This window comes from Balaenoptera musculus, chromosome 5, assembly GCF_009873245.2.
Source record: "Balaenoptera musculus isolate JJ_BM4_2016_0621 chromosome 5, mBalMus1.pri.v3, whole genome shotgun sequence".
Classification (NCBI taxonomy): Eukaryota; Metazoa; Chordata; class Mammalia; order Artiodactyla; family Balaenopteridae; genus Balaenoptera; species Balaenoptera musculus.
This window is the reverse complement of record NC_045789.1, coordinates 15,543,965-15,556,986: the sequence shown is the minus strand read 5'-3', so window position 1 is coordinate 15,556,986 and position 13,022 is coordinate 15,543,965. Positions and strand designations below refer to the sequence as shown.

Sequence of the window (13,022 nt, the reverse complement as noted above, 5' to 3'; positions counted from 1 at the left end):
CATTGTCTTTAGAACTGTTTTACCTAGAAGTGCAAGATTTAGTGCAGTATTACTCAAAGTGTGTTCCCTTGCAAACTACTTGTTACTGGTCTGTATGTTAATACAGAAATTGAAACTTGTATATACAGCAATAAATTTAGCTCTGTTGAATTTAATTAATAGACAATAGAAAAATGAAGCATACAATTTGTAGGTATTTTAAAATTAATTTTCCTAGTAATTCATTTTTACTGTAGTTTAGAAAGTATCAGTGCACAACTTATTGGGGAAAAAAACTTTGACCAGAGATACCCTGAGGAGCGCTGATTTGGAGTGCTTATAGGAATGGAGGCAGAAAGCCTTGGACCTATTTAGGTCTAGGGGCACAGGAACAAAAAAACAGCCCTGTGATTCAGACATGACTGACCTCAGCTCACAGGAGACTCAACTGGAGTCAATACCTCGTTAGCAAAATGTATGTACAGTTTACTCAAGAGTGAGTATTTCTGCTCCTTTGAGGGTCAGGGGTTAGCTGTTGGTCAAAAATTCAGTACTTTGTAAACTTGGCCACAATTTCTTTTCACTCACTTGGGCATGAACACTGAGTGACCTAGTAAAAATTACTTAACCTCTCAGAGCCTCAGATTTCTCACCTGGAAAAGTACAGATAATGCTACATTCTTTAGAGGAGTGCTGTGATGATTAAAGATAGGTGAAAGTAAGCATGCTAGTAGTACAAAAGCTCAATAAATATTAGTTTTCTGTCAACTTCTACAAGATAACCGATGCATGCTATCATGGTATACCCACGTTTTTTGAGGGGTTCCATTGTTACTGATTGCTGGCTTTGTTGTACTTTTGTTTTCTTCTTCTTTGCTATCATAAATCAAAGGTTGGAAACCATACAATTCACAACCCATTCCAATCTGCCCTCCATATCTACTTCCACATTAAATATTTCTAAACTGCAGTTATCAAGGTCAATAAATCTGATGGTTGGATTTCAGTTCTTCTCCTAACAGCATCTAATATGGCTGACCTTACTTCTTCTCCCTCAGTAAACTTGGCTTCAGTGACACCATACTCACTGCTTCACTGCTAATTCTGAGTCTCCTGGGGAGAGCCTCCTTTACCCAAGCATTAAAGTCTCAAGGCTCAGTGGTACGCTGGTAGATTAGATTGTTCTATTATTGTTCTCAATTCTTCATGCCACACTCTAACCATGGCTTCCCTTTGACTTTGAGCTTGAGGATGTCACATGATTTGGTAAATGGAATGTTAGAGGACATGACACAAGGAGAAGCTTTAGGAGGTTGCTCCCTCAAACTCATTTGAGAAAGAATTTTGGGGCTTCCCTGGTGGCACAGTGGTTAAGAATCTGCCTGCCAATGCGGGGAACACGGGTTTGATCCCTGGTCCAGGAAGATCCCACATGCCGCGGAGCAACTAAGCCCGTGTGCCACAACTACTGAGCCTGCACTCTAGAGTCCACGAGCCACACCTGCTGAAGCCCGCATGCCTAGAGCCCATGTTCTGCAACAAGAGAAGCCACTGCAATGAGAAGCCCACGCACCACAACCAAGAATAGCCCCCGCTCGCTGCAACTAGAGAAAGCCCGCATGTAGCAACGAAGACCCAATGCAGCCATAAATTAATTAATTAATTAATTTGTATCTTTGTTTATTAAAACAAACAAACAAACAAACAATATGCCCTTGGTAGCTGCCAGTCCAAGAAGAATGAAGAAACGTTGGGATCAGGCCTGAAGCCAAGCCCACCCAAGCCACAGAGCCCAGCAGAGTTGCAACTCACAGGAAGACACAGGAATGAAATAATAAATGTCTTTAGTGGTAAGAATCACTGTGATTTTAAGGATACTTATTTCCCAGCAAAAAACTGACTAATGGAGATTGGTTCAAGATGGCGGAGTAGAAGGACATGCTCTCACTCCCTCTTTCGAGAACACCTGAATCACAACTAACTGCTGAACAATCATCGACAGGAAGACACTGGAACTCACCAAAAAAGATACCCCACATCCAAAGACAAAGGAGAAACCACAATGAGACGGTAGGAGGGGCACAATCACAATAAAATCAAATCCCATAACCGCTGGGTGGGTGACTCACAAACTGGAGAACACGTATACCACAGAAGTCCACCCACTGAGGTGAAGGTTCTGAGCCCCATGTCAGGCTTCCCAACCTGGGGGTCTGGCAATGGGAGGAGGAATTCCTAGAGAATCAGACTTTGAAGGCTAGCGGGATTTGATTGCAGGACTTCAGCAGGACTGGGGGAAACAGAGACTCCACTCTTGGAGGGCACACACAAAGTAGTGTGCACATTGGGACCCAGGGGAAGGAGCAGTGACCCCATAGGAGACTGAACCAGACCTACCTGCTAGTGTTAGAGGGTCTCCTGCAGAGGTGGGGGGTGGCTGTGGCTCACCAAGGGACAAGGACACTGGCAGCAGAAGTTCTGGGAAGTACCCCTTGGCCTGAGCCCTCCCAGAGTCTGCCATTAGCCCCACCAAAGAGCCCAGGTAGGCTCCAGTGTGGGGTCGCCTCAGGCCAAACAACCAACAGGGAGGGAACCCAGCCCCACCCGTCAGCAGACAATTGGATTAAAGTTTTACTGAGCTCTGCCCACAGAGCAACACCCAGCTCTACCGACCACCAGTCCCTCCCACCAGAAAACTTGCACAAGCCTCTTAGATAGCCTCATCCACCAGAGGGCAGACAGCAGAACCAAGAAGAACTACAACCCTGCAGCCTGTGGAACAAAAACCACATTCACAGAAAGATAGAGAAGGTGAAAAGGCAGAGGGCTATGTACCAGATGAAGGAACAAGATAAAAACCCAAGAAAAACAACTAAATGAAGTGGAGATAGGCAATCTTCCAGAAAAAGAATTCAGAATAATGATAGTGAAGATGATCCACGACCTCAGAAAAAGAATGGAGGCAAAGATCAAGAAGATGCAAGAAATGTTTAACAAAGATTAAGAAGGATTAAAGAACAAAAAAACAGAGAGATGAACAATACAAGAACTGAAATGGAAACTACACTAGAAGTAATCAATAGCAGAGTAACTGAGGCAGAAGAACGGATAAGTGACCAGGAAGACAGAATGGTGGAACTCACTGCCGTGGAACAGAATAAAGAAAACAGAATGAAAAGAAATGAGGACAGTCTAAGAGACCTCTGGGACAACATTAAACGCACCAACATTCGCATTATAGGGGTCCAAGAAGGAGAAGAGAGAGAGAAAGGACCTGAGAAAATATTTGAAGAGATTATAGTCAGAAACTTCTCTAACATGGGAAAGGAAAGAGCCACCCATGTCCAGGAAGTGCAGCAAGGCCCATACAGGATAAACCCAAGGAGAAACATGCGGAGACACAGAGTAATCAAATTGGCAAAAATTAAAGACAGAGAAAAATTATTGAAGGCAGCAAGGGAAAAATGACAAATAACATACAAGGGAACTCCAATAAGGTTAACAGCTGATTTCTCAGCAGAAACTGCAAGACAGAAGGGAGTGGCATGATATACTTAAAGTGATGAAAGGGAAGAACCTACAACCAAGATTACTCTACCCAGCAAGGATCTCATTGAGATTCAATGGAGAAATCAAAAGCTTTACAGATAAGCAAAAGCTAAGAGAATTCAGCACCACCAAACCAGTTCTACAACAAATGTTAAAGGAACTTCTCTAACTGGGAAACACAACAGAAGAAAAGGACCTACAACAACAAACCCAAAACAATTAAGAAAATGGTCATAGGAACATACATATCCATAATTACCTTAAACGTAAATTGATTAAATGCTCCAACCAAAAGACACAGGCTTGCTGAATGGATACAAAAACAAGACCCATATATATGCTGTCTACAAGAGACCCACTTCAGACCTAGGGACACATACAGACTGAAAGTGAGGGGATGAAAAAAGATATTCCATGCAAATGGAAATCAAAAGAAAGCTGGAGTAGCAATACTCATATCAGATAAAATAGAATTTAAAATAAAGAATGTTACAACAGACAAGGAAAGACACTACATAATGATCAAGGGATCAATCCAAGAAGAAGATATAACAATTATAAATATATATGCACCCAACATAGGAGCAACTCAATACAGAAGGCAACTGCTAACAGCTATAAAAGAGGAAATCGACAGTAACACAATAAGAGTGGGGGACTTTAACACCTCACTTACACCAATGGACAGATCATCCAAACAGAAAATTAATGAGGAAAAACAAGCTTTAAATGACACAACAGACCAGATAGATTTAATTGATATTTATAGGACATTCCATCCAAAAACAGAAGATTACACTTTCTTCTCAAGTGCACACGGAAAATTCTCCAGGATAGATCACATCTTGGGTCACAAATCAAGCCTCAGTAAATTTAAGAAAACTGAGATCATATCAAGCATCTTTTCTGACCACAATGCTATGAGATTAGAAATCAATTAAAGGGGGAAAAAACGTAAAAAACACAAACACAGGGAGGTTAAACAATATGTTACTAAATAACCAACAGATCACTGAAGAAATCCAAGAGGAAATCAAAAAATACCTAGAGACAAATGACAATGAAAACACGACGATCCAAAACCTATGGGATGCAGCAAAAGCAGTTCTAAGAGGGAAGTTTATAGCTATACAAGCCTACCTCAAGAAACAAGAAAAATCTCAGATAAACAATCTAACCTTACACCTAAAGGAACTAGAGAAAGAAGAACAAACAAAACCCAAAGTTAGCAGAAGGAAGGAAATCATAAAGATCAGAGCAGAAATAAATGAAATAGAAACAAAGAAAACAATAGCAAAGATCAATAAAACTAAAACCTGGTTCTTTGAGAAGATAAACAAACTTGATAAACCATTAGCCAGACTCATCAAGAAAAAGAGGGAGAGGACTCAAATCAATAAAATCAGAAATGAAAAAGGAGAAGTGACAACAGATACCACAGAAATACAAGGCATCCTAAGAGACTACTACAAGCAACTCTATGCCAATAAAACAGACAACCTGGAAGAAATGGACAAATTCTTGGAAAGGTATAACCTTCCAAGACTGAACCAGGAAGAAGTAGAAAATATGAACACACCAATCACAAGTAATGAAATTGAAACTGTGATTAAAAATCTTCCAACAAACAAAAGTCCAGGACCAGATGGCTTCACAGGTGAATTCTATCAAACATTTAGAGAAGAGTTAACACCCATCCTTCTCAAACGCTTCCAAAAAATTGCAGAGGAAGGAAAACTCCCAAACTCATTCTATGAGGCCACCATCACCCTGATACCAAAACCAGACAAAGATACTAGAAAAAAAGGAAATTACAGACCAATTCCACTGAAGAATATAGATGCAAAAATTCTCAACAAAATACCAGCAAACAGAATCCAATAACACATTAAAAGGATCATACACCATGATCAAGTGGGATTTATCCCAGAGATGCAAGCATTCTTCAATATACGCAAATCAATCAATGTGATACACCATATTAACAAACTGAAGAATAAAAACCACATGATCATCTCAATAGATGCAGAAAAAGCTTTTGACAAAATTCAACACCCATTTATGATAAAAACTCTCCAGAAAGTGGTCATAGAGTGAAACTACTTCAATATAATAAAAGGCATATATGACAAACCCACAGCAAACATCATTCTCAATGGTGAAACACTGAAAGCATTTCCTCTAAAATCAGGAACAAGACAAGGATGTCCACTCTCAGTGGTGAAACACTGAAAGTATTTCCTCTAAGTTCAGGAACAAGACAAGGATGTCCACTCTCACCACTATTATTCAACATAGTTTTGGAAGTCCTAGCCACGGCAATCAGAAAAGAAAAAGAAATAAAAGGGATACAAATTGGAAAAGAAGAAGTAAAACTGTCACTGTTTGCAGATGACAGAATACTATACATAGAGAATCTTAAAGATGCCACCAGAAAACTACTAGAGCTAATCAATGAATTTGGTAAAGCTGCAGGATACAAAATTAATGCACAGAAATCTCTTGCATTCCTATACACTAATGATGAAAAATCTGAAAGTGAAATCAAAAAAACACTCCCATTTACCATTGCAACAAAAAGAATTAAGTACCTAGGAATAAACCTAGGGAGACAAAAGACCTGTACGCAGAAAACTATAAGACACTGATGAAAGAAATTAAAGATGATACCAACAGATGGAGAGATATACCATGTTCTTGGATTGGAAGAATCAATATTGTGAAAATGACTATACTACCCAAAGCAATCTACAGATTCAATGCAATCCCTATCAAATTACCAATGGCATTTTTTACAGAACTAGAACAAAAAATCTTAAAATTTGTATGGAGACACAAAAGACCCCAAATAGCCAAAGCAGTCTTGAAGGAAAAAAAACGGAGCTGGAGGAATCAGACTCCCTGGCTTCAGACTATACTACAAAGCTACAGTAATCAAGACAATATGGTACTGGCACAAAAACAGAAATATAGATCAATGGAACAGGATAGAAAGCCCAGAAATAAACCCACACACCTATGGTCAACTAATCTATGACAAAGGAGGCAAGGATATACAATGGAGAAAAGACAGTCTCTTCACTAAGTGGTGCTGAGAAAACTGGACAGCTACATGTAAAAGAATCAAATTAGAATACTCCCTAATACCACACACAAAAATAAACTCAAAATGGATTAGAGACCTAAATGTAAGACCGGACACTATAAAACTCTTAGAGGAAAATATAGGCAGAACACTCTTTGACATAAATCACAGCAAGATCTTTTTTGATCCACCGCCTAGAGTAATGGAAATAAAAACAAAAATAAACAAATGGGACCGAATGAAACTTAAAAGCTTTTGCACAGCAAAGGAAACCATAAACAAGACGAAAAGACAACCCTCAGAATGGGAGAAAATATTTGCAAACGAATTAATGGACAAAGGATTAATCTCCAAAATATATAAACAGCTCATGCAGCTCAATATTAAAAAAACAAACAACCCAATCCAAAAATGGGCAGAAGACCTAAATAGACATTTCTCCAAAGAAGACATACAGATGGTCAAGAAGCACATGAAAAGCTGCTCAACATCACTAATTATTAGAGAAATGCAATTCAAAACTACAATGAGGTATCACCTCATACCAGTTAGAATGGGCATCATCAGAAAATCTATAAACAACAGATGCTAGAGAGGGTGTGGAGAAAAGGGAACCCTCTTGCACTGTTGGTGGGAATGTAAATTGATACAGTCACTATGGAGAACAGTATGGAGGTTCCTTAAAAAACTAAAAATAGAACTACCATATGACCCAGCAATCCCACTACTGGCCTATACCCAGAGAAAACCATAATGCAAAAAGACACATGCACCCCAGTGTTCATTGCAGCTCTATTTACAATAGCCAAGTCATGGAAGCAATCTAAATGCCCATCGACAGACGAATAGATAAAGAAGTTGTGGTACATATATACAATGGAATATTACTCAGCCATAAAAAGGAACGAAATTGGGTCATTTGTAGAGATGTGGATGGATCTAGAGACTGTCATACAGTGTGAAGTAAGTCAGAAAGAGAAAAACAAATATCGCATATTAACACATATATGTGGAACCTAGAAAATGGTACAGATGAACCAGTTTGCAGGGCAGAAACAGAGACACAGATGTAGAGAACAAATGTATGGACACCAAGGGGGGAAAGCGGTGGGGGGTGGGGGTGGGGGGTGTGCTGAATTGGGCGATTGAAAAAAAGAAACAAAAAAACTGATTAATGTTCTACTTACTCTACTCTCTCCCCAACCTCTTATCTGAGCTCCAGATCCGTATTCTATTGATAGGCCTACTCTCGGGGATCTCTACTTGGATGTGTCAGAAACTTTAACTTAGTATATCCAGATTGAAACTCGATTATTTTCCTCTGTCGTCTTTCATCAAAAGGCTACAATATGCACCTAAGTGTACACCTGACAACTTGTGAAGCTCTTCTTAGTCCCCTCTCATCTCCGTGGCGTCAACATAAAACTTTCCTTCTAAATATTTCTCCAACACATCTAACTCTCTCCTGCACCGGCATTACCCTCGTCTGAGAACATTTTCTCTCACATAAACTGTCCTTCCTGAATCTACTTTTCAATTTCTCTTACTTGGCTGCTGTTGTTCTTGAACTTACTTTTGTCTCCCTCTAATACATTCAATACTCTGCAGCGGAGAAAATTTTTCTAAAAAGCAAATCAAATCACATCAATCTCCACTGCCACTCCGGCTTAAACATCCCCTTTAGAACACAGACAAATTTCCCGTCTCCAGGCTCAAATCCCACCACGTCTCCTCCCATATGCCAAGCTTCTCCTTCCCACCACAGAGAGCTTGCATTGCAGTTAACCATGCCTCAACACCTTCTTCCAGATCAACTTAGAACACTTCAATGGCCTATAAGGAAAATAGGACAAAATATTTGAAATTGAGATAATTTTGGAAAACCTGAACGTATGATCACCCGAACTACAGCTCAAAGGGCACACACAGATTCACTCTTAATTACTACAGACTCACACAAAATAGTAAAATATCTCCCTAATATGCTTCATCCTGCTAATTTTCTCTTCTTCAGAAAACTTTGTAATTTTCCTGAGACTTTTTCTGTTTACTGCAAAAAGGTAGTGTTCCCAGGAAACACTGTCTGAGCTTTGGAGTCATTTTATCTTGGCGTAAGGGCTCAGAGATTGCAGCCTTGTTCTATCACACAAGGGCCAAGTTACTAGACCTCTCTGGGCCCTGAATTCCTTAGGTCTAAAGGTAAGAAAGCAGCATTTCCTACCATGCTGAGTTGTTGTGCTGATTAAATGAGACATATGTTTATGAATACACCCAAATTTCCTCCTTGTGTCATTCAGTTAACACATATTTCTTGAGCTACATATTTCAGGATACACTGGTGAGCTCGTATTAGATAGATCCCACTTCATAGGAAGCTTTAAAAAAAAAAGGTCTCAGCATGAAAAAGAAAAGCATTCAACTCAGCTTCACGCTTCTTCCTGGGCAATGAGGTCCCAAATGGTTTGCCCAGATATTCTGCCCAGAGTTCAAACCCAGCAGCCCATCTTCCTATTTGGGTCCATTATCCTCCTTGAGGGAGACTCTGCTTCTCTGACATTTTAACTCCTGAGACCCGCACTTGTCTTGTTATCTCAGCCACTTCGCCCTGGACACACTCTGGCCTCTTTATTTACTGTTGTCCTCACCCTGGGGAGTCAATGCAGGGACACTGACCAAAAAAATGCATGTGGCTGCATAAAGATGTGTAAGGAAGAAAGAGGCAAACAGTGCAGTTTCAAACATTAGAAAGTATTTATACAAACATGATTAGCCACTAAGGAGTTTATTCTCTAGTACTTAGCATCTTAATCTTAACTTCTGGTGGGCTCACATAAACTCTATTACTACGCTGTTTCCCAGAGGCAGTTTATAAATATTCTTAACAGCTTAGGTGTTCTTTCCAAAATACTAACACCATCACCATAATAAATGTTAGAACAAACAAACAAACAAAAAAACACATTTGACACCCCTGCTATTGCATTTATTTTGGGGGCTGAGGTCTTTTGAAAGAAAATAATTGGTTCTTGCTCCTTGACAGGGACCCTGGGATCTGTGCTCTCTGTTTACGTGCACACATGATGTTTGCAGGAAGAATGACCTCAGAACAACATTTCAGGGCAAAATGCGATTCAGTACTTCTCTACATACAGGCACAGCTCTGAGAGTTAATGGGTTTAGGCCCTATTCCCCAAAATGTGTTCTTGGAAACACTAGCCTACAATTCTATAGTCAAAAAAGGATGGCTTTCTATTAAAACTAGAGTTAAATAATTTATATGACCAACCTGCAAATATTGTTGACTGAGTCTTCTGGACAATGGTGGTGGCATTTACATCGCAAGATCTTTGGGCGAGGGGTGAGGGCTGTACTCTCACCATCCTCTTTCTTGGTGCCCACATTCAATTTTCCTGAACTTCGCAAAAGCATGTTATCAAGCAAGTTTGCTGAAAATAAGAAACAGTAAGAGTTTAAGCATCTTTGGGATAGCCCAGCCACAGTCTTCTGTCCAAAGAATGATGATATTAAACAAAATATTAGTATTCATAATAGTTAAACATTTAAACAGAAAACGTATTCTGATGTTTTGACACTAAAAATTATACTTTCTATATGATATATATGTCTCATTAGAAATTCTCATAATCCTTTCAGAATAGTAGTTTCTACATTAAGTTATAATAGTTGTATTTGATTGAGTGCAAGCAGTTCAATGACCCACTATTATATAGATTATCTCTACTCTGTATGGTAATGCTGTGAGTAAATATAACCATTCCCATTTTCAGATGAGAAAATTAAGACTCGAAGTTTAAGTGATCTGCACCCAGCTAATAAGTCATGAAGCCAGCATTTAAACCCAGGTTGTCTGGGCCCTAAAACTTTCTACCAGTCTCTTTACTTTAGGGTTGTCTTCACTTTAGGTATACCATGTTATTTTTTAAAGAAATCATTAAAAATATTTAATCTGCAACATTCATTAGGAAGATAAAAATTTAATTATCAAGATATACAAGCGAAAGTGACGACCTATTACAGTAGCAATGATTCTACATCTTCAATGGAAGATACGATAGTAGACATGATGTTTAGAGACAGATTTTTCTGGGTTTTAAAGTAGGCTTTACTGTTTACCAGTTAGTTGACATTGAATAACTTTACAAATAATCCCACTGTGCTTCATTTTCTTATCATCAAATTGGAGATAATTATAAGCACCTACCTCATGTCAAGAGCTTAGAGTGGGTATGTTACATAGTATTACTTGACAAATGTTAGCTAATGTTATTGGAGAAATCTAATTTTTTACCTTTTAAATAGTAAGACAATGTTGCACAACCTAGGGTGACATATCACTGAGACAGTTTTCATGTTTTCTTCTTTACCACCACTTCTGGAAAGTAAGGATGCTTCAGAAGGAGGCATAGATTAATTGACAACAGGTTTCAGGCATTGTGGTAAGAGCTCTCCTACATGCTATGTCACTGTATAAATTGTCACCCTGAGCAATGTTTGATTTAAAATCTCACAACACATCCAGTTTGCCTACAGTTAAATACAATTTCAACAAAAATATTATCTAAAAGATACTGGATTAAAAAACTGAAATTCTAGATCAGAAGTACAGTATACACAATAGATATGTACAGTGTACATTTGTTATTTTTAACTACAAATTAGTGCCTCCAACCACTGGTTATATCAGAGAATGAAGAGTTTAGAAAAAGGTCTGTGATGATTTATCCTGACTTTCTCTATGTTACGCTAATTAGTTGAATTTTTAGAAAGTAGTAATTAAAGGAAAAAAGAATAAAGTATGTTAGATCCATTTACCAGAATTTCCCCCAATCATTAATTCTAATATTTCATTAGATTTTTCAAATTTATGTAAGATGTACACCTAAAACAGTTCCTTATATTTTAGTCTGCAGAAGACATATCAATTGTAATATATGAAGAGTCTGTTATGTTCAGAATCCTGGGCCACCCACAGTGATTCTGATTCCACAGGTCTCAGGCGAGCCAAGGGAAAGGCGTTATTCCACAAGACCCCAGGTGACTGAGACAGATGATGTGCAGACTCCACTGTGAGAAAACTAGGACTAGATTAAGTAAATATTTATTTAATCCAACCACAAAATTAATCCCAATAGGTGTTTATTATTTCTATAAAATCAGTGCTCAACCTTAAGTTAAATTCCAAAATAAAGTGAAGTTAAACACAGTTCATGTTAGTATCTTGTATTTAAAGCCTGCATAAATGCCCTAGCACCACTTGCTATCCAGGTGCAGTAGGTATTGGTATGCCTATATATCTCCCTGCCATGTTGGTTTCCTTCTTTTTAAATCTGGTTCTCAGTCTTACTAACTTTATGACCTAAATTACCTCAAAGTAACTCAAAGTGATGAAGGTAAGATATTTAAAACTTATTACATCCTGCTTTCTTCCATACCAGGCCCCTGCTCTTTGAGGTTTTTAAAACAAAATAATAAAAATTCATTTATTATGCATATGTCTACGTAGCAAACACATATTGGGTGCCTACCTTGTTCCAGACACAGTCTAGGTAAGTAGGATGAACTAAACATACACAGAATGTACCACCTGGTGGGAAAAGTTGTTAAATGGAATATTCACACAGAATGGTCTACAGTATAAAAAGAAACACCCTTATACTATTGGAAATAAGATGTCATTTTGTAAAAAACATTTTAAGACAGGATCCATGATTTTCTCACATTTTAAATTTATTTAAACAAAATACTGATATAAAATTTAGTTAGAAGGAGATTCTTTGCGATATTGCTTTTTATTTATTGCAAAAGCTTTTGCACAGCAAAGGAAACCATAAACAAGACCAAAAGACAACCCTCAGAATGGGAGAAAATATTTGCAAGTGAAGCAACTGACAAAGGATTAATCTCCCAAATTTACAAGGAGCTCATGCAGCTCAATATCAAAAAAACAAACAACCCAATCCAAAAATGGGCAGAAGACCTAAATAGACATTTCTCCAAAGAAGATATACAGATTGCCAACAAACACATGAAAGAATGCTCAACATCATTAATCATTAGAGAAATGCAAATCAAAACTACAATGAGATATCATCTCACACTGGTCAGAATGGCCATCATCAAAAAATCTATAAACAATAAATGCTGGAGAGGGTGTGGAGAAAAGGGAATCCTCTTGCACTGTTGGTGGGAATGTAAATTGATACAGCCACTATGGAGAACAGTATGGAGGTTCCTTAAAAAACTAAAAATAGAACTACCATACGACCCAGCAATCCCACTATTGGGCATATACCCTGAGAAAACCAGAATTCAAAAAGAGTCATGTACCAAAATGTTCATTGCAGCTCTATTTACAATAGCCAGGACATGGAAGCAACCTAAGTGTCCA

General features: G+C 38.3%; 1 protein-coding gene across 2 annotated transcripts in view; it reads right to left on the bottom strand.

Annotated features, from left to right (window-relative positions):
* Nucleotides 1–13,022, bottom strand: part of BMPR1B (bone morphogenetic protein receptor type 1B) — a 383,924-nt gene that overhangs the window by 45,310 nt on the left and 325,592 nt on the right. For both annotated transcript variants that reach the window (XM_036853679.1, XM_036853680.1), the window contains one exon: nt 9,900–10,059. In XM_036853679.1, the coding sequence (XP_036709574.1) occupies nt 9,900–10,042 (143 nt within the window). In that variant the 5' untranslated portion in view covers nt 10,043–10,059. The remainder of the gene's footprint in view (nt 1–9,899; nt 10,060–13,022) is intronic.